The sequence below is a fragment of the Acinonyx jubatus genome, chromosome B2 (genome assembly GCF_027475565.1).
Source record: "Acinonyx jubatus isolate Ajub_Pintada_27869175 chromosome B2, VMU_Ajub_asm_v1.0, whole genome shotgun sequence".
Lineage (NCBI taxonomy): Eukaryota > Metazoa > Chordata > Mammalia > Carnivora > Felidae > Acinonyx > Acinonyx jubatus.
In genome coordinates this window covers 124,786,870-124,809,621 of record NC_069385.1, presented here as the reverse complement: position 1 = coordinate 124,809,621, position 22,752 = coordinate 124,786,870, and the positions used below count along the sequence as shown (strand labels likewise).

Sequence of the window (22,752 nt, the reverse complement as noted above, 5' to 3'; positions counted from 1 at the left end):
GTGGCAACTTTGCTGACAACCTCCTCTTCCTTTCTTTCTTTAACAAGATGAAGGTCAGGGGCTCCTGGGTGGCTCAGTCAGTTAAGCATCTGACTTTGGCTCAGGTCATGATCTTCCAGTTTGTGTGTTCAAACCCTGTGTCAGGCTCTGTGCTCAGAGCACAGCTCAGAGCCTGGAGCCTGTGACAGCTCAGAGCCTGGAGCCTGCTTCAGATTCTGTGTCTCCCTGTCTCTCTCTGCTCCTACCCCCACCCCTCAAAAAATGAATATGCTTTAAAAAAAAAAAAAAAGAAGAAGATGATAATGACCCAGGTCAATCTTGTGAGGGCAGAGACCTCAAGGTTTAAAGAACCTTTGGAGAAAACCCCAGACAAAACACATGGTACATCCCCTATCAGCCAGCCCATAGCTGGATGGAAATGGTGGCAAGGCCCCAGTTTGCAGGGGCCCAAGCAAGGGGAATTCTTCTCTGATGGAAAATCCTGTTTGTTCCCTTCACTGGATTAAGGGCGGAGTTAGGGGAGTATTTTTTTGTTCATGTTTATTTTTTGAGAGTGAGAGAGAGCACACACATGCACACACACACATAAGCAGGGGAGGGGCAGAGAGAGGAGGACATAGGATCCAAAGCAGGCTCTGCAGTGACAGCACAGAACCGGACACGGGGCTTGAACTCACAAACCACGAGATCATGACCTGAGCCCAAGTCGGACACAACTGACTGAGCCACCCAGGTACCCCTAGGGGAGTAATTCTCAACAGGAATGAGGGAATTAGAGGAGAGTAGGCCCTCCCAGGCTCTCAGTACCTGTCTGAAAACCTTAAAGGAAGCCATAAAATGTAGGCAGACGTTGCCCACCATTTTTAAACATACGACCATGTGGCATTTTTCACAGGGTTTTCACATTTCTGTTTGCAAATCACTCGGCGTTTTGTCAGGAGGTGTGTTTGTGCCTGTGCACACGTGTCAACCCAAGATGACCTGCATTTTTTTAAAGCTGGTGAAGCAACCAGGGGTGCACTTTTAGTGAATAACCATTTAGAGATTGGAGACCCCAACACGTTCACCGTACTGATCCATTCATCATGATGGCTGTTGAAATGACAAAGCCCAAGAAGAAGGTTCTCCCTACATTTAGGCATTTAGTGTTTTGAACAACGTTTTACACAGGAGCAAAGAAGCTTGGTCCCTTTAGGCTTTGTGAAAGCAGTCCCATGATTTGAAAAAAGACTTTTTTTTAAAATGATTTTCAGCGTGGGCTTTTTCATGGTCTCGCAGCCAGCTCCCTGCAAACCCTGAGTGGTTGGGAGGAATTCAGTGCGCATCCAGCGGGGATCCGGGCTCTCCTGCATGCGGGTGCTGCGTGGAGTGGCGGTGGGGAGCCCAGCGTGGAGCTCAGTGCAGAAGACCCAGGTCTGAATCCTGGTGCTGCCTCTTCGCCTCTATGAAAAGCTGGGGGGTTCTTTAGCCTCTGGGAACCCCACTGCCAAGGTGGAGACGACGTTTACTGCATGAGGCTTTGTGGGGATTAAACCAAATGACTGATGTGCTCGCTCTGTCTCAGCAGAGTGTGTATTTTGAGTCCTTCTCTGCAAGAGGCTCACGTTGCACTTAGGAGGGCAGTCACGCAGTTGGCTCTGTAATGCACCTTGGAGCTTGCTGCACTGTCCCAGCCATTAACGTTAGACCTTTACAACAAGTATGGAAGGTCACCGGACGTAATTAAGATCAGCCCTGGCAAATGCCAGCGTTTGCAGCCTGTGGCCAGCCAGCTGAGCCATGGAGACAGGCGGCTACTCCACTCTCTCTCACTTTGAGAAACCCTTTTCCTTTGGCCCCACCTCATCTCCAGGCTAGTCAACTGTTCCTCATTTAGGTGCATTTCCCAGGTCTCCTTAAATGCTCTGGTTCTCAAAATCTCCTCTCCCTGTTTTCTAAAACATCCAGGGGTGCCTGGGTGGCTCAGTAGGTTAAGCGTCTGACTTCAGCTCAGGTCATGATCTCATGGTTCACAAGTTCGAGCCCTACATTGGGCTCTGTGCTGACAGCTCAGAGCCTGGAGCCTGCTTCAGATTCTGTCTCCCTCTCTCTCTGCCCCTCCCCCACTTGCTCTCTCTCTCTCTCTCTCTCTCTCTCTCAAAAATAATTAAAAACATTTAAAAACAAAATATCTGTGCAACTCTCCTAGCTAAGAAATGAAAGCAGTTCACACCTAGGTATAAATGACTGATAGGATTAATTCTCTTCCTTTCTGGGTTCATCCACATCTTTAAACCTGTTAATCAATGACTAACCAACAACCTGCAACCCTCATGCTCACCCATGGGCAGGCTGTTTTGAAAGTCTTTACCACCCTCCCTCCCACCCCGTCCCATGAAGAGCCAGGGTCAGGGATTTGGTTGTCTTCCTGTGAAAAAGGCTGAGATCTTTGATCAGCATATGTGTAACAACAGCAGCATCAAGCAAAAGCTAAAAGAAGGTTTGCTTTCAGTTAACATTTTAATTCCATTTAAAATTTGTTTTGGATCAATTTCAGCTCTGTAACATGGTGTGGGAGGCCCCCCGCAGCATTCGCCCCGTCTTGTTCCCACCTTTGTTCTAACTCCGTGTCGGGCCCAGGCGTGGGTCTCCTTCCTGCCCCATGTCAGGCCCAGGTGTGGGTCTCCTTCCTTCCCCATGCTTCTGCCATCTTCTAGTGCAGCTTTCTGCTCACCCCCAGCCCCATACATGCCCAAGGCTTGGAAGGTTCCCACAAAGAAGTCATGATGAGAAATGGAAACTTAGACCCCTCTGATGCACTGCTCAGGCACCTAATACACATCCACCATCAAGGCCCTTCATTTCTCAGAGTTGTCATTCTTATTCGTGGCCGTTTTCCATTCTTAGACTTTCAACTCTTCAGAGCCAGGACAGTGTTATTCCCCTGGGGTGTGGCACCCTGTAGGTGAGCAGTACATGGTCATTAAACACTGAAGCTGTGCCGTACTCTGCAACACGCAGATGAGCTCCTGGTGGGCCTGAAGGAGAAAGCAAAACTGCTTATGTTGAGGGCCGGCCCTAAGAGCTTGGGGTAACCTGCCTGGAACGTTGTGTGAGGTTGATGGTGAAGGTTGAGGGGCACGGGTGACAATGTGACACAGGAAGGTGCGGTCACTCTTCCTTTATTGTGGGGGATTTTCCTTTCCACCGTTCATTCACGGGCAAGTTGGAGGGGAAAAGATATCTCCCTGCAAGATATAGTCACTCCAGTGGCAAGAGGGTGCCATGCAGAGGGGTCCGGACCTTGCAGATTTTCCTTGGTGTTAGAATCCACAGGACTGATGATACACAGGAAGGAAGTGGTTGCACCACTATACTCTGTTAAGATCTTAATTTGGGGCTCTCTTCAAAGTGATAATGCTGTCTGTGCGTGAGTTACATGGAACACTGGTGAGCCCACATCCCCATCCCACATCTTGAGTTTGTCATTAGCAGCACTGGAATACAGTGAACAGTTGAAGCTAAGGCTTGAAAATACACTAACAAAAATTGTTTTCTTAATGGTGGTAAAATACACATAAAATTTACCATCTTAGCCATTTTTAAGTGTAGAGTTCAGCGGCAGTAATGCTCACACTGTTGTACATCCATCATCGCCATGCTTCTCCAGAACTTCATCTTGCCCAACTGAAGCTCCGTCCCCATCTCACTTCTTTGGTGTAGACGACTTTTAAAAGAATGAGAGAGTGTGTGCAGTTTCGTACAGAGTACACGCAACCGGTTGTGGGCTGGTGAGGGGGTGTCCTCCTTCGAGGGAAGCAGGGACGCACAAGGGCAGTTACGTTGCTTTTGGAGGAGGCTGGATTTTACACAGCTGATTGTCTCTTGTGGTGGTTGACCTTTTGCATATTGTTTCCTAAAAGTATTTCATATTTGTCCATCTGTTATCAGTGACCTTTTATGATCTCTTGCAAAGACAGAGGAAAATAGTTATCATTTTTATTTTCTCTGACCAAAAGGAGGGAAAACAAACCCTGTGCTTGCTTTCAGTGGCCCTCGAGTCATGTGATTAGCGCCCCGCCTCCCCACACGTGGCTTGCTGGCGTTGACAGGACTCCTTCACTCCAGCCTTAAAATCCAAGAATTGTCATGTTGTAATTCACACTGTGATCAGAGAGTAGTATGTCATGAAGGGCAAACAGAAAACACATGGCCAACATCTCTGGTATGCTGCAGTCCAAAAACACATCCTTTGAAGGGGGAGAGGGTTTCCAAGGTCAAATAAGTTTGGGAAATGCCATGTGGAGATCCCACCCTTCAGGATTCGTGATGCCTGTGAACATAGTCAAGGCTCTGACAGACCCGGCAAATGAGACCCCAGCTGCACTTTGTTTAACTGGATGTCACCACAAATTATGTGACCGTCCATTCCCTTTTTGAAATGAACATTTCCTGGTGCTTTTTCAGGCATGCTGCCTTGAGAAAATGCTTTAAATGCTGACTCAGAGGTGAATGGGTTTTAAAGATGCAGCCACACATGGGAGCACAGTCCAGGGGCAAGGTTTCGTTTATGGACCATTCACTTTATCTCATCGTTTGCTTCCTGTCTGCCTTAGAGGAGGAGTGGGGAGCACCTAATGTGTGGACAAGCTTTGTAAAGGCTGCTCTGTTGAATCAGTGGTTAATGGAGAATAGTTTTTTTTTTTCTTAATGTTTATTTTTGAGATGCAAGTGGGGGTGGGGCAGATCCCCAAGCTGACAGCACAGAGCCCGATGTGGGGCTTGAACTCACCAACTGTGAGATCATGACCTGAGCTGAAGCCAGCCACTTAACTGCCTGAGCCACCTAGGCGCCCCTGTGGTTAATGGAGAATATGAATTTGGATTGTATGAATTGAACCTTTTCAGAGCACGCCTTAGGGCTGGGATGGAATTCAGATGCCCTGGCTTAGCTAAGCCAGGCCAAGTTCATCCAGATAGTGATTGCAGTTAGCACTATAGCAGAAACCCCACGGTTTTCTGAGGCTCACTGGGATCAGAACAGCTGTTTATTGTGTTCACTGGAAGGGGCTCCTCGAGACAAGTTCCCGGGTCCTGTAACTTAATTCTAGCCCATTAGCAGCAGAAGGATGTCCTCTCTGGAGCTAGCCCCTCCAGGCCTGTCATCAGCATTAAATACGATATAATTCTGACCACCTGCAGCATTGGGTGGGCTGAGGACATCCAGAAAAGCCCCATTGAAGGGCCACTGGGAAACCACCTGGAAGCCATGGTCTTATAACTTTGCAGCTATGTTGGCTTGAAAGGGTCCCTTGTAACTCTTTCTCCTCCTGGTGAGATTCAGAACACCTAGCACATTCTCCATTTCCTTCTCCCATATATCCGGCTAGGCCCACGTGGGCTCCTGGGATCTGTCCTCAGGAGAATGAATTCATGGTAGGAAGCAGGGCCCCCAACGAGATGATTCTGGCTTTGACTTCAGGATGCTTTTGAGTTTTATTTGAGGCAGAGTCTTAGAGAACTGTCTGCCAGTGAACTTGTGCCCAGGGTGTCAGAGGCATCCAAAGTGGAAGGTAAAGGCCCTTTCCTGGGGCAGGGCAGCCCCCTACTGCTCCCCGTGCCCGTGGGCTGTGTCTGCATGTTAACACCCTCCCCGCCAGCCCCGGGCATCTGAGGAGACAAAGTGCATAGTCACATTTTGCTGTCACGTTGCCAGCTCGGCACAGTGTTTGTAGAAGATTAATAGTTCAGGGGGGAAAAATATAAACGTGGCTTTGGGTAGAATAGTGTTGTCTGCTGCTTTTTCTCTTTTTGATCAGAGAAATAGTATTTTTACTGAATGACTGTGGAGGCTGGGAAATGGAGCTGTTGCTGCTGATGAGGTCAAAGTGAAGGGCATTGCATCCTGAGATCTGGCGGGGACTTGGAGAGCATGTAGAAACCCTGTGCAGAACTGTGCCCCTTCTCCTGATGGTCCCTCCCCAGCTGTGAGCACAGCTGTCCCCTCGGGGGGCAGCTTCTTTACTGGCCTCTCCCCCCTTCTGTTTTGGCAACTAGCTATGCAGACAGTATATACAGCCAGTAGGATACCTCTTCATTTGGATCCATTAGGGGTAAGCCTATGTGAGTAACACAGACTCGAAATATCAAAACCCTTTTTGAAAATAGCTTAATTATTCTCACATTCAGGTGTTACTTATCAACAGACATCAGCCCCCAAGGAGCTGCTTAAATGACAGAATTAATGAGTGATCCTCACCTTGTACCAGTGACTACGCGAGGCACATTCTTTATGTTATTGACTCAGAACAACCTACAGTGTAGGTTTTGTGACTGCCCTATCATAGATGTTGAAACTCAAGCCACTAGAGGTGAAATTACTTCCCATGGTCACACGACTATCTGGGGCAACAAGAGAATCAAAACTCAGGTGCATCTGATGCAGAATCTGTGCCTCCCAGACATGACACCACCTCCCAACAGTCACATCCGGACCCTGGGCTCAGCCCTCATGTTGGGTTAGGTTTCATTCTTCCAGTGTTCTTGTTCCTCCTATGATGCTCTTCCTCGGGGGTGATGACAAACAGCTCAGCCCAAGTGCAATGAAGACAAAATTGGTAAAAATTCAACGACTTGTGCTGTCCTCTAGTTAGACCATTTGTTGTGTGCAGTAATGTGGGCCAGGGCACAGGCCAGGTGCAGCCTGCGGGCTCTGTGCACGTTGTCCTCAGCAGGTCCGTGTTGGCTGTCTTCATGGAAAAGGTGGTACCGCTTTCCAGTCCGAGTCAGACAAAGCAAAAACATCCTTGTTCAAAGAGACCTTTTCACCTAATATTCACGCCCTTTCAAGATGCATAGAGCAGAGTTGAAACAGAAGAAAAGCTGGGTTAGCTTCTCAACTACTCTGGTTCGTACTATATTATAAAAAAGATAGCCATTCGACAGGAAGCCCAAAATTTGGTCTCCATTAAAATGCTGACCTTGACTTTTCCCAGCACTTTGGTGCTAAAATTTTTCTATGAATACTGAAGATACTGTGATATTCTTATTTTTAACAGTTACCATTTATGAAACACCTGCTATTCACAGGCACTTTCTAAGTTGCTTTGGTTCCGTCACTGTAACAATGAAATAACACCAAAGCCTGTCCTACTTCCACTATAATGCTTTGCTTCTGTGTCCACGAAGTGTTGCATACCCAGCAACACCAAAGCTGTATAACCTATGACAATTGGGGCTCCTGAGTGGCTCAGTCGATTAAGCATTTGGCTCAGGTCTGATCTCACCGTTTGTGAGTTTGAGCCCTGCATCAGGCTCTGTGCTGACAGCTCAGAGCCTGGAGGCCGCTTCAGATTCTGTGTCTCCCTCTCTCTCTGACCCTCCCCCACTCGCACTCTGTCTCTCTCTCTCTCTCTCTTTCTCTCAAAAATAATAAACATTAAAAAAAAATTTATAACCTATGTAATACAAACCAGGGAGTTGTTTTTATTTGCATGAACTAGAGCTGTTTCTTTGAGTTTATTGGGGGAAAGGATAGTAGTTTTCATCAGACATGGATTTCTTATCTTCTCTTAAAGATCCATTTGACCTCAGACTAGTTGCTTCACATCTCTTAGCCTTGGTTTCTTCATCTGTAAAATGGGCACACTGATAAGGATACCTGTGTTGTAGGATCGTTGTGATATCTGAATGAGAGAGGCTGATCACAGCAGCTTGCAGAGTGCTAGACTATGGTAGTTAACAAATGTTAGTTCCTTTCTTCTTAAAACAATGCCTAATTTAGAATAGATATTTATTCTATTAGAGAGTTCTTTATTGTTTTAAGAAAAATTTCTCATATATTGAATATTCTATTGGTTTTTGTAATAAAACTAGAATTATCTTTCCCTGGAGGTAAGTTGCTAATAGTGGAAAGGTAAGCGGAAACATTTAAAACTATATTGCCTATATAAGTTTTGTATAATAATTATGTATTAATTATTTAAATTAAATTACATTTGAAGAACTACAGTCACGGTGGGGGGAAGAGTAGAAGATGCATGGTTCAGTGAATACAAGCAAATACAAAGAAATTCTGGGAGTGGGAGCTCCTGGGTGAGGATGCAGCTTTGCATATCCCCCCTTCCAGACATTAGCTTAGAGATTAGGGTTATAGAAATAAGACATGGTCCCTTTCTTGCAGGGACTCACAGTTTAGTTCTGGGGTTGGCAAGCTTTAACTGCGAAGGGCCAAATAATAAATATTTTCAGCTTTGCAGGCCTTATGGTCTCTATTGGGTTATACCTAACCCTGCATAAGCAGTGGAAATGCCTAAGCAGTCAGAGACAATATGTAAATGAATGAGTATGGCTGTGTTCCAATAAAACTTTATTTACAAGTCAAGTGGCAGCATAGTACTTGGCCTGCAGGCTGTAGTTTGCTGATCCCTGAGCTAGTAAAGAAAAACTTGTAAACAATAGGTGATTACAATATGCATGTTACATAGTCTGCATGTTTGTCATGATACAGGATGTCATAGAATAGGGAGAAGGGGTCTCTGATCCAGTACAGGAACAAGAGACACCCTCAATTGAGTTTATTGAACTTGATAGATCTATGGAAATGTGTTCATTTGAATCTTTGTAATTTTGTACCCCTCTCCCTGTTCATTTAATTGTGTGCTTACAAAGATAATGCATGCTCATTGAAAGAAAACAATGCAAGCAGTACAGAAAGTCAGCACACTATAATGCACTGGTGATATACAATGTCATTGTATATCATTGGCTGAAATGAGTTTTGTCCTTCAGATGGGCATTGAGCCCAAAAAATTGGGGTGTATGTGGATATTGTGGGGCAGGTGCAGAAGAGCAATGCAGGCGAGGACCACGAGGCTTTTGGGGACCTGGCGGGTGCTTTGGTATGGCTGGATCATGCCAGGGGTTGGCAGGCAGGTGGGGCAGGCATGTGAATTGGAGGGGAGGGGCAGCTCAGGTCATACAGAGAACTTAACAGGGCTGTGTTAAGTCAGGCAGTAGGATGGGATTGAGGCATTTGTTTTCAGCAAACGAAAGATGATTTTCCTTCTGCCTCTGAATTCTTCTATGATTGATCACCTGGCTCATCAAATTCTTCTCATTCCAAAGGTTCCCTGATCCAACTGTCAAAAGTTTCCCATACTTGGCTCCTTCCAGAATTAGTGGAGCTATTTTAAATGTTAATGTTACAGTCCAGTTTTGCTCAGGCATTGTGTCATACTAAAAGATAATCCTCTAGTAACATATGAAGCAACTTTTTAATTTTTCAAGTTAAAAGTCTTCCAGTTACTTAAATATGAATTAGTGTGCTAAGGAGCCTGTGTGTTGATTTCACTCAGGGCATTAATAGTTCCTCCTGTTTAATGCCTAGGACTGTGGAGGTTTTTCTTTCTTTCTTTCTGGCTTTGCAATAGGCCTCTTTAATTTAGAGGGCTTACTCTTAATTTCCCTTTATAAGGGTAGCTGGTGAGGGCCATTAGTAAAATACGCATTTTGGAATTTGGAAAGACTCTCCAAGGTTTTGGTTGGTAGAAGGGCATTACTTATTTATAATCTCATTGCCTTGTGGGATATAGATACAGTTTCCCCAAATGCCAAAGGGGGCATTAAACCAAATGAATAAGAATATTCAGTAATATAAACCTCTGCTGAGAACAATACATGTCTTTATTTCCTTTAAGAAAAAGTAAAGGAAAATCAGTGTCTCCCATAGATGATCCTACATTGACTAGTAAGGGCCTGTTCAGGTGGTTATTTTTCTGTTTACTTTTAAAATTCTCTTCGATCACAGTTTTGTATTTCTAGCCCTTTAAAAAATAGTCAAATTCAGGAAGAACCAGGGAAGCCCCCAGTATCAATAACTAAAGCATTGCAGTTTTCATTTCTCTTCCTGGGAACGTGACAGCAGGAAGTGGCAGGCAGTAAGAGTTGTCATTGGAAAAAGAAATGAAGAAACGAGATAGAGATCCCTGCATGAGGGTTAGAATGAATCCAAAATTACTACATTAATCAGAAATGGGCTGTGTGAACTTTAAGAAACATAATCAACTTTAATGCCTTGGTTCTGGATTGGGTGTCCTGCAAATGATTGGGAATGAAGGATTTCTAGTCGAAGTGTGTCTTATATCTAGCATGAACGGGCTTGCAATAGCTTTTTGGTGCAACTGTTCCCTTCGACATGTCTTGGTTTTTTGGCACTAAGTTAAGAAAAAAAAAAAAGAAAGTTAAAGAGCAATTTCAGTAGCAATTAATGAAAGACAGAGAAACAAAACTAAAAAAAAAAAAAAAATCCCCCCAGAGTACCTGGCAAGGGTGTTTATTATGTCATATAAGGAAGCTTGCAAGGATGCCAACTTTAATTGTCAGTTGTGTTGGCTACTGTTGGCAGTGAATCTCCTAGAATTGGAGGGTGAGCTTAGAGGCAAAAAGCAGAGAGCAATTTGGGGTTTTCAGGACATGCAGTATATTTTGAATTTTGATGAAGTCTTTTAGGGAAAAAAAAAATCCATGTACTGCTAGACTAAAAAATTATTTAAAAACACAGGGTAGAAGAGGCTGCCTAAATGTCGAGGAGCTGATTGTAGCTAATGTGCTTTGTCAGATTGCTCACGTAGAGTGTGTGCGTCCATGACTGATCTTGCAGGTGGATGGGTGTGTGCGCACTTGCCCATTTCTATGGTCTCCAATTAAGAAATGTGGAAATGGCAAATCCATGGTCTATAAACCAGTGGTTCATGAGAAGCTGCTGGAATGCTACTTTAGGGAGAAAAACGGTGGCAGAAGAATGCTGACCTTATATCTCTCTAAATTCCTACAGCTCAGTTAGGAGTTTTATTTTATTTAAGCTTTTGAAATTTTAAGTGGCATTATCCCCTTTGTAGTGCTGAACAGAAATGTTTCCTTTTATCTCAACAGACTGTCCTCAGCTTTAGAACAGACGACTTGCAGAGTGATGGGTGAAAGCATGTGGCTTCTAATGGAGCGAGCTCATCACTACAAGAGATGAGCTTGGGGAAAATTTTCTTTTTCCCATTTGTAAGAAATATGCCTTTGCTTTAGTCAATGAGCATTAACATAAGCAATCTTTGGGCCCTGAAGATCTGGTTTTAAGTCAGTTTCCACACCAGCTTCCTCTAGGCTTGAGTTTTTAAATTGTGTTAAAATGCACATCCCTGAAAAGGTGGCAAGGTTTTTGAGTGTTATTTTTAATTTTTAATGATTTTTGTCTTACCCTCACCACCACCATTTCTGCCTACCATTGTGGGAGTTTACATTATATTTGCTGTATTTTTTCTGTCATTATAAGGTTCATAGATTCATTGTAGAAAGTTTGAGAAAGTCAAGGAAAGAATAAAATCAAAAATAAAGCTCAGTCTTAATTCAGCCCTCCAGAGATAATCACTTTAATAGTTTGGAATACCTTCTAATAATTTTCCCTACATACTTAAATATCTCTTCTATTCACTGGGTTCTTTTTTATTTTGAGTTTTTTTCATACCATTACATCATGAGCATTTTTCTCAATCATTAGTTTTCAAAGGCAAATTTTGTTTTAATGGGTGTTTTGAATTTTATTTATTTTGAGAGAGAGAGCGAGAGCGCATGCATACATGAGTTGGAGAGAGGCAGAGAGGGAGAGAGACAATCCCAAGCAGGCTGCGCTGTCAGATCTCACCATGAGGTCATGACCTGAGCTGAAATCAAGAGTCCGAAGCTTAACTGACTGAGCCACCCAGGTACCCCAAGGCAGATTTTGTTTTAACTGACACATGGTGTTACATTAGTTTCAGGAGTCCAACATAGTGACTCAACAAGTCTCTACATTATGCAGTACTCATCACTGTAAGTATGTTACCATCTGTCATCATACAACATTATTACAATATTTATTGGCTGTATTCCTTATGCTATACATTTCATCCAGGTGAAACTTTCTACCTGGAAGTTTGTACCTCTTAATCCCCTTTACTTATTTCACCCATCCCCTACCCCATCCCCTCTGGCAACCACCAGTGTTTTCTCCGTATTTATGAGTCTGTTTTTGTTTTTGTTTGTTCACTTATTTAATTTTTTAGATTCCACATGTAAGTGCAATTATATGATATTTGTCTGACTTATTTCAGATGGCCCTCTGTGTCCATCTATGTCATCACAAATGGCAAGATCTCATTCTTTTTTTATAGCTGAGTAATATTTCATTGTATATATCAGAAGCAAAATTTTAATGACTGTATAGTATTGAACATTTAGTCAAGTTTCCATTTTTTATTTTTATAGGTTAACAATCAGTGAACATCATTGCACTGAGACCTCTGTGGGTATCTCTGATAATTTCCTTGGGAAAAAGTTCCAAGAAAGGGAATTACTGGGGTAGAGTGCACACTGTTTAAAGTAACGTGATATGTATTGTTAAACTGCCTTCTGGAAACAGGGTCTAGTTTACATTCCTAGCACAGATTTGCACCTTGGTGTTTCTCCTACATCTTTAAGAAATTTAAAAAAAAATCTTTTTTTTTTTGGAATCAAAGTGTTGTGCTTTGATTTTCATTAGAGGAATTGAGTATTTTTCAAATGTTTTTTAACCATTTGTTTCATATTTTGTTAATTGAGTGCTTGACCCATTTCTAGTTGGAGTATTAGTCTATATTGTTATGTAAATGCTTATTAAATATTAAGGATATTAACTCTTTGTATATTGTAAAATACACTTTTCCCTCTACCCTCCTAGGTTCTGTGGCTGGGGCCCTGGAAATTAGACTGGCAAAAGGTCGATGAACAAGAGAAAAACAGAGTTTATGAACGTATGCAGTGTGAAAACACACAGGAGAAACTCAGTAACTCAAAGGGGTGTTAGAATCTGGGCTTATACAAATTCTGAACAAAGTACAGTAAATTTTTAGAGAAGTGACAAGACAAAGGAAAAGGGGGTTTGGCTGTCAGGGGAGGCAAACCTGGGAAGATAAATATGTGGGGAAACTCATGGAAGATAAGGTTCCCTGTAGTGAGTTTTGTTTGCAGACCCATTTCTGTGCAGACTTTCTGTCTTGTTCATGGCCATAAAACTTCCCAGGAGAGGGGATTTATAGCAGTCCTCATTTCTCAGAAGTGTCTGCTTTTAGTCAGATAAAAGAAACGATGAGAACGCTTCTTTTTGTATATGTTGACTCTCATTTGCCTTCAGCTCAAAATAATCTTTATGCCAACATGGCATATTTTGGAACGGCATACTCTGATCCCCTAATATATTTGAAAAATTTAGATCTTTATAATTTTGTTTATGGTATTTTTAACCAATGGAAGCTTCAAATAATAAATAAGCAATAATTTACATAATTTAAATCATAGTAAATAAATGAATAGTAATTAAGTCGTAAGGGTTAAAGTGTTATAAAATCTGTCAGTTCTTTCCTTAGGTACTTTTTTTTTTTCTCCCTTAATTTTTAGAGATTTCATCTCCATTTCAAAATTGAAGAAGTAATCTGTTTTCTTCCAATATTTTCATGTTCTTGTTTTACATTTACTTTATCATAGGATTTATTATTACCGAAAGTAAGATTGCTTTTCTTATCTCCCATTGATTTTGCATCTTCTTTAGAAATTTCATTAGTTTCCTTGATGAATATTTTTCTACTCTGGCAAGTCAAGCAATTAGATGATTCCTTTGAAAATAATGCAAATTTTATTTCTTTTCTTTTAGCTTATCCTTAAAATATATAGATAGAAAACAGTCTGCCAGATTTTCCACAACCTCTGCCTTTTTTTTTTTTTTTTTTAAACAGAACATGTGCAGCTAAAATTGAGAACACTTTTTAGGGTCAGCTGTCTCACCATTTAGTCATGGCTGGCAAGCATCATGAGGCATCTCCATAGAATGTCCCTGGTTTGGAAACAATGGCAAAGAAAGCAAGCCTAAGATTACGAACGGGGCCATGACTTTAACGCTTTTATGGTCGTGTTAAACCTGCTGATGAAGTGTTAACATGCTTAATTAGAGGATTGTTTTCATTGTTCTGTAGGGAATGGATTTGAGGAAGGCCAGAGTTAATGCATGGAGACACTTGTATTAGTTCAGGAAGGGAGGATGGTGACATGGCCCACATCCTGTCCTCACCCTGCCAACTCGTCCCAAGGAAGTTTAATCAGGTTCTTTGGTTCAATTTGCAGATAACAGAAACTACTCCAGGTGTTTAGGGAGTAGGGATCGAATACAGGGAAACAGTGCTCACTAAATTGCAGGAGCAGCTGTAGGCTGGGCCTCCAGAGGGTTTCCTAGAACAGCTCCCTAGAACTGGCCCGCCCAGTGAGGAGGCTAAAGAATCAGGAGGTCACTGTCCAACTGCTGGCTCACGATTACACCTGAGCCACCTCCAGATGGAGCACTGCTAGATCTGAACAGCAGAATGGATGGCCCACTTACCCCCACTGCACACTCTTCCTAATGCAAGTGATCCCCCAAATTAGGTCTGGGTTGTGTACTGGAAGTTATTTTAGGGTGTGCAGCTGATTGACAGAACCTAAATCACCGCCGAAACCTTAGCTGGAAGGGAGTCCGGAAGTGGTTTGTTTTTAGCCTCCCAGCTCACATTGCAGAAACACACACCAGAATGATGAGTGCATCCCCACCAAGTCCAGGTCAGTCAGGTTGCCCGTAGTGAAGACGGAGTGTGGGGGATGGGGGCAGGATATGTTTGAAAGGGAGAATCCTCTGGATTCTGTGATTGTGTTGGTGGCATGCAAAGGGTGTAGAGACTAATGTCAGGGACAAAGTACATTTTAGATTCTTTTTAAAAGTCTATTTGTTTATTTTGAGAGAGAGAGAGAGAGAGAGATTGAATCCCAAGCAGGCGGCTCTCTGTAGCATCAGTGCAGAGCCCGATGCAGGGCTCGAACTCATGGAACCATGAGATCATGACCTGAGCTGAAAACCAAGAGCCAGACACTCAACCGACTGAGCCACCCAGATACTACATACATTTTAGATTTTTAAAAGTCTCTTAGTCCTTGCTTAGCGAAATGACTAATTGCTCTATTTTATCAAGAGTTGGTGTGAACATATTTCAAGAGAAAGGTGATCTCAAAGCTTCCTCGTGCTTCTGAAATTCTTTTGGAGATATTACTGTGTCTGAACACATTTTGTCTTCCAGTTACTTTTGTCCATCCTAGAAGCAGAAGTCAAAGGAAGGGATGCCATCTCCATGGATTCCCTCAGCCCCACCCTACCCAGCTTCTGGAATGTGCCCCAGGGTGGTGTTACAGACAGATCCCCAGGCATGAGACACCTTATCTTGGGGAGTCTGGAGGCAGTTTGCTTATTGTCTCAGAGAAGTTGTCTAGTCTTGTGCCTAATTGAGGGGGTCAGGGCACCCTCTGGGTTCCCTGACCCCCTACCCCAAGCTGAGAACAACCATGCTGGCCGACACTTCTAGGCAGGCTTTCTTTCCTTACTGGCCGTGGAAGCAGTTCTGTCTCTCTCAACTGTGTTTTCTTTCATTCCAGCATTGTTAATTGATACAAGTTGTGTTAGGTAACCATGGAAAGTCTTATTAGGTAGCAACTAAATGGGGTTGTGGCTGCCTTCAGCTGGGTACCATTATTGCTCAGGTGGCTGAGCTCACAACAGTATTGGCATTATCCCCGTCTCCCTGAATGTTTTCATTAAAATCTCTTTTGTCTCCTGGCCATCTAATGTAAGCATAATGTACTCTTTTGCATCACTTAGCCTCAAATAAACTCATCAATGGGAAGTTTGGGTGGAGACATAAGCCAGTGATTCTTTGCCATAGAGCCAGCAGCTGGTGCCCTCCTCCTCAGCAGCAGCCTGGGACCAGGAGGCTCTCCTGCCAAGAATGTGCCATGCTGAGGTGCAGGACAATCTGACGTGATTGGGACATTAATGATTACAGGTGTTGTAGGCACCTCCTCTTCAGATTGGCCAGGTGTGCTTATAGACATAGCTCTTAGTCTTGTAATCAATTGCTCTGTGGGCAGGATCTGTGCTGGGCAGAGAGGAGAGAAAACAATTCAGAAATGGTTTCAGAATATATAAACCTAGCCAGAGAAACCGAATAAACACACACAGTTTTGATGCCGTAACTCACATTATAAAGCAGAACCTGTATTTCTGAAGATGGGTTGCACCTTGAAAGGTGTTTATTATTAAAATATATATTTACTCCAGGGGTACCTGGGTGGCTCAGTCAGTTAAATGTCCGACTTTGCTCAGGTCATGATCTCACAGTTCGTAAGTTCGAGCCCCATGGCCAGCTCTGCCCTGACAGCTCAGAGCCTGGAGCCTGCTTCAAATTCTGTGTCTCCCTCTCTCTCTGCCCCTCCCCTGCTTGTGCGCTCTTTCTCTCAAAAATAAATAATAAAACGTTAAAAAAATTTTTTTAATATCTTTATTCCTGGAAACAATATATACACGAATATTGGTTTTCCAGATTTGCCTCCAAAAAGCCCACTTAAATCTAGTTTTACATTCCTTCATTTGCAGTACAAGATAATAGACAATACTGTCGTATGTGTTTCATGCAGTTTTTGGCTGCATCCTGCCTTTGGTGAGTTGATTAAACCCCAGCCTTGGACTTCGAAGCTCATTCACCAACCTCAAAATGACAGGGAAATGGCAGGACAGGGCTGGCCACTGGTTCTCAGACTTAAGCAGGCATCAGAATTGCCTGGAAGGCTTGTAAACTACATTCCTGTGATTCACTCCAGGAGTTCTCATTCAATGGGTCTGGGGTGGGGCCCAAGAATTTGTATTTCCAACATGTTCCCAGGTGATGCTGAGGTTGCTGGTTGCTGGAGCACAGTTTGAAGACCACTGGAGCAGACACAGGAGGAAATTTACTCCCTAACGTATCTCAATTCTTGATGATGAGATTCTGTGCAAGCAGCAGTGCCCCACTCCCAAACACCTGAATAAATCCCGACAAGAACCAAGCACAAACCATCCTTTGTTGACAAGGCCTGTGTGGTCTGTGCTTGCATTCCCTTTCTTCCTGAGCCTGGCATTGGACATCACTCTGCAAACAGATGGGGTAGAAGAGAAATTTATTCTCTCCATGGTCTCTGGAATTCGAACATGGCTTGGGGACATCAGGGAACAAATGTGTGTCCCAAGGAGTCATGGAACAGTGTGACAGCCTTCCTCCTTTGTCTAGGCCCAGTGCTCTACTCTGCAATGGCAGGTGCAGAAGCTTGGCTTTTCCCAAAGTCTGTTGAAGTCGAGACCCACAGCTAAGAGTTCCCAGGGAGGCTCCCTCAGGCTTTCCAGAAGTTTGGAAACGGGGGACAGGACCAGAGCTTGCCATCTGGGTCTCAAGATGGACAGAAATGGGGGCAGTGGGAGGTACTGAGTAAGACACAGCTAAGATCAGGTTTCACCCCAACGAATTCCCATTTCTGCTTCCAGAACTTCTGACATGTCCAGCTCCCCTGCCTTTTGTGCATCTCTCCATCTCCACTCACCTGAAGTTCTTTAGCCACTTCTTTGTGCCAGAAGGAGGACATCAATGGGGTGATGTGGGGTGGGGGCCGCAGCCTTCATAGCGTCACCAGCGGAGATCCTGCCGGTTTGCTCCTGTGGCCCAGATATCTGTGGATTTGAACGCTGTGCCCTCCTCACATGTCTTCCACTTGGACACACATCACCTCCAGGGAACAAACATGGTTTTCTCTTCTGATTTTGCAAAAGGACAACAAAAACTTTGGAGACTTGTTTTATTTTTTATTAAATAATAAAATGGAATTGTAAAAAGCGTCTAAATGCTGTATTTACCAATTGATTGGCTTTCTCTCTCTTCTCTAAGCAGATAGCCTCAGAATGGAATAAGGGAAAGCATAAGGGACACTTACAAGGCAAAAAGTGAGAATGTTTTGTTAGTTGATATTTCAACATTAACTATTAAATATTTTTCAGACTGCTTATAAAGCACAGGGGAGGTTTGGAGGATGGAAACACAGAAGTTGCCTTTAATTTTCTCATGTTGTGATACCTCTTGCAAAAAGTTGACAGGGCCTTCCCTCCCTGCACATGTGACAGCTCTGTGGGTGAGAAGGGGTGTTGGTGCCCAGCCTCCTAGCTGCTTCCTCTCCCTCAGGTTATGTCCCCAAGTAGCTGGCACAGAAGAGCATGTGCCCCCACATTTCATGGGGTGCTCCCTGCAGACTTTTATGGTCTGTCCTGGACTAAAACATTACACTGCCTTTTGTGGGCAAATTCTATTTCTCATTGTTGGATTTTCAAACACATGGAAGGGAATCTTCATGGGATGTGTGACTTGGTGCTCCAAATGGTGTCATGATCCTTACTGTAGTTGTTATATTGCCCTTATGATTAACTACAACTGGCATCTGTGTATGTTTCTCTGATTTATTTTCTATTTGCCCCTCTCTAGTGGGATCTTGTGTGTGATAATGCCTGGAAGGTCCATATCGCTAAGTTCTCCTTACTGGTTGGATTAATCTTTGGCTACCTAATAACTGGATGCATTGCTGACTGGTGAGTACCAACATGCCGTGTGCACGAACCTTTGGAAGCCACAGCAAGCCTTTGCTGGCTAAAGAAGAATGGTCAGTGTTAGCTTACTGTAACTAGGTTTTTTCTCTGCCCTGGTGTTGGTGCTGGTGCAGAGGGCTGAAGCCATCACCTGGAGAATCCAGAACCAAAAGGATTGGCCAGTGCATACAACAGACCCTTTTGAAGTGAGAATTTAAAGTCATTGCAATTTGCTAGCTGCGAAGTCTAGCAAAACCTGCATGCAACTTGCAGCCCCATCTGCTCCTGATGTTTATTGTTGCGTTGGGGGCATAGGTTCAGGGCTCTGTGGGCTGGGCTCTGAGGAGGTAGGTGTATGAGATGCATCAAAAAATGGGGAGAGGAGGAGCTAGAAAGTCCACCCACATGATTTGAATGGGTAGGCTGATGACATTTCCAAATACCATGCAGATTTCAGAGAGGCACAGTCCTTTACAGTTGGCTTGGCCAGGAGACACCTCTGCAGGGTCCATGGGGAAGGTGGATCTTGTAAGGTAGACAGCATTTGGATAATGGATGGATATTTGCAGGTGGAGGAAGGGTGGTGACCAGAGGTGAGAATGAATATGCTTTACTTGGGTGGGTAAGGAGTTCTTAGTGCCTGGAGCAAAGTGTGTGGTTCATGATAAAGTGAGAAGGTTAGAAAGATGGAGAGGAGTAGTGAAGAGAATTATAATGATGATGATAATGATGATGATAGCAACAATATTAGCAGCTAACACTTACTGATTATTGTTGCCAGGCACTGTGCTAAATATTTCTATGCATTAAAATATCCCATCCTCAGAGCACCCCTGTTAGGTAGATACTACTTATTATCTTTGTTTTATAGTAGAAAAACAGAAGCACAGAAGTCTAAGTAAAATCCCAGGTTTACTCAGCTTTTCAAGCTGGATTTGAACGAAAGCCCAGTGGCTCCAGAGCCTGCCTCTTCACAAGCATGCTACAGCACTTTTATTTAAGGCACCATGTGGTCACAAGGACAGCAGCGAGCACACATCTGAGCAGCATTGCCCAATGGTGAGGGGTTGTCCAGTAATGGGACTGCTCTAGGAGAGAGGTGTGGGGTAGCTGTTCTCCCACTCTTGACATTGTTTTGTTTTTAAAGGGACTTTTTGTGAATAGGGACTTCTTGGACCCAGTGATGTAATAAGGGCTAAGAGTGATATGGAGCAAACTCCTGACATCGTGGCTTTGCTCTGCACTGTTCCTGTACCCTGGTTAGCTGACACAGCTGGTTGAGGCCGTCCAGCAAGAGGCTGGAGGGGGGCAGGGGAGCAATAGAGCAGCAGGTGGGGCCCAGAGGGGTTCCAAAAGCACTTTCAAGTTCTGGAAATTTCTTTCCAAAAGCAAACATCTATTTGGGAGTTCCTTGCATTCACAGGTAATGTGACTTCCTGTGTGTTCAGAATTTGCTTAATCAGCATTTGTAAATGCTTCTTAAGGACAAGTTCCCTGGGAACGGTAACAGAGAAGCTGTCAGTGACCTCTGAAAACCTATACTATAGCCCCCTTGAGGGTTTTTTTTTTTTTGACATGGTCATGGGGAGGAGTGGGGAAGTGGGAGGAGCGTAGGGTTTTTTCCACCAAATACTTGAGCGTATAGGTTTTCAGAGTAAACTGTTACTAATTTGGAACATACTGTAATCCCAATATTTTCACCACAAGGACTTTTGTTTCCCAGTGATCTGCGTTGAAATAGATGAGGAAGATATACTAATATAATCCATGTCACTTCTTTCTAAAAACTGCAGAGTTGGCTGAGGTTTGAGTGTCCTTATTCAATTATATAATGGGAAAGTAAACATGGACTTCTATTAATGGATCAGTCTGTAATGGCTTCAACTGTTTAGAAGTTGTTTTTGTGATTTGTTACCTCTGGCACATACCTGCTGTTTGGCGTCCCTGATCACACACCAGGCCTGGGGACAAAAGGCAGAGGAGTTTGGAGGTCTCCTTTTGCAAATAGCCAGAGCCTCATGCTGCAAAGCCACGTCTCTTGGCAGTTGCTTTTCCAAAGTCTGGGGTGAGTGGGTGAGGGGTGCCCGGAGAGCCAGGCCAGGCTGCTTTGTGCTGTGGTTCTTGAACATCTTGAGAGGGCCTCAGTTCCAGCTTGAAAGTTTGGTGTTTTCCACCCTGTATTTATTATAATTTATTTTTGGCCTTTGACTCCCTGCTAGAGCCTTGCTGAAAGGAAATAAGCACATTTAGAGGGAACTTCAAACTTCACAGCTGCTAGCACCCATTTCATGGCTACATAGGGAAGTTGACCAAGTCCTAGGTTAAGCTTTCTAAGACTGAAGTCAGCATATAATGAAATTCAGGAATACACTTTTTTTTACAAGTCATCTCTATACCCAATGTGGGACTTGAACTTACAACCCTGAGATCAAGAGTCAAATGCTTTATTGGCTGAGCCAGCCAGACACCCCAGTACACCTTTTTCTTTAAAAAGGTATCATTTTCCACACAAATCTTGTTTGGGGATATACACTATATACTGTCCTATAATGTGTTAGTTGAGACGTTTGAAAGGGAATAGCCCAGTCTCTGTTCTTGCTAGATGAGCTCCCTTCCTTCCGTGGTTGGTTCTGTTGCTGGATATTGAGCACACTTCCCTCCACGAGCCCTCTATATAGTCTCCAACTGGCACTGGGCCCTGGGTCCTGGGCCCTGGCCTTTCTAGACTGCACCAGAGGACCCCTTGCCCTCTAGCTCCTGGCTGAACCTGGCCATGGGGAGAGAGTACCAGCTAGAGGTCTGAAGGAGAGATGATAGTGAGGCGGGATGTTTTTGTCCCCAGCTGGGTCTCTGCAGGGCTATCAGAGGCTAGCTGCCTCCCATTAGGAGCCCCTCCACATGGCACCTCTCTCTCTGGGTTCCCAGACCATCTTCCCCCTTATCCCCCTTCTGCTAGCAGACCCAAATTTCTCTTACAGCCTGCCCAGCCTTTTGCAAATAATCCCTTTATTAAAATCTCCTCAACTCATTTTGAGTGGGGCATCTGTTCCCTATTGAGAGCCTGTATTACTTCTCAATGGCTGCTGTGACGAATTACCATGCACTTGGTGGCTTCAATTAATGAACTCACAGGTCTTGCAGTTCATGGAAGGCTAAATTCTAGGTGCCAACAGAGTTGCATTTCTTTCTGGAGGCCCCAGGAAGTAATCCTTTCCTGTGCTTTTTCCAGCTTCCAGAAACTGCCCACATTTCTTGGCTTGTGGCCCCTTTTCTAACCTCAAAGCCAGCAATGGCAATCAGGTCCTGTTCACGCTAATATCTCTCTGGCTCCCTACGGCCAGAAGAGGGTCTCCATGTACTTAGACTGGATCCACCTGAACGAGTCACCACCTCGTCTCAGGGTCTTTAATCGTATTTGCATCTGCAGAGCACTTTTGCCATGAAAGGTAGCATATTCACATGTTCTGAGGAGTAGGACGGGGACATCCTTGAGGGCCACTCTTCTGCCCTCCTTTAGGTCCCCCCTCTGCATTACAGACTTAGGAGTGTAGTTTTGTCAGACATCTCTGAGCGGGATCCTCCTCTGGATGGAGCCAGTTCACACTAAGACTCCAGCGATTGTAACAGTTGTTGAACGCTTACTGAATCACATATCCCCACCTGACAGTAGCCCCCTTAGGTCGGCAGTAACTGGTCCCTCCTAAAGAAAACTCAAGGCCCGTTTGAACAAGCTTAGTCTTTCCCAAGATCACATAGTTTCTAAGTGGTGAGCCTGGATTCAAGACCAGGGTATCTGCTTTCAAAGACCATGTTTGCCCCAGAGTTCCTAAAAATAATTTTTACTTCATGATTTTAGCAACCATTTGGGATGGAGAGATTTAGAATAGTTTCTACAAGTTAAAAAAAAAAATCAGGATCTTTTCTAAAGTATTGGAACAGGGCAAACCATGTTTGGTGGGCAGCTGGGATGTAGATGTGTAGTAAGGAATCATACAAGCTAAACATTTAACTGTTTGGTCTATGCTACACATTGTGCCTATATCTGCCATCTCTTAATGATCTCGATGCTGTGAAGTCAGACTGTTATCCCCACTTTACAAACAAGGGGAGTAAAGGGAAATAAAAATGGGGAAGGTAGATCTCATCTTTGTTTTCCTTCATTTCAGGAGACCAACTAAGCCATATTCTAAATTTATTTCTTTAAATGAATTGGGTTTGGATAAAACTACGTATAGAGTCTTAGGCAACAAGGGCTT

At 43.8% G+C, this 22,752-nt stretch overlaps 1 protein-coding gene across 4 annotated transcripts in view; it reads left to right on the top strand.

Moving 5' to 3' along the window:
• The window catches only part of SLC22A23 (solute carrier family 22 member 23), a 181,714-nt gene that overhangs the window by 22,071 nt on the left and 136,891 nt on the right, over positions 1 to 22,752 (top strand). For all 4 annotated transcript variants that reach the window (XM_053223076.1, XM_053223077.1, XM_015073554.3 and 1 more), the window contains exon 2: positions 18,396 to 18,499. In XM_053223076.1, the coding sequence (XP_053079051.1) occupies positions 18,396 to 18,499 (104 nt within the window). The remainder of the gene's footprint in view (positions 1 to 18,395; positions 18,500 to 22,752) is intronic.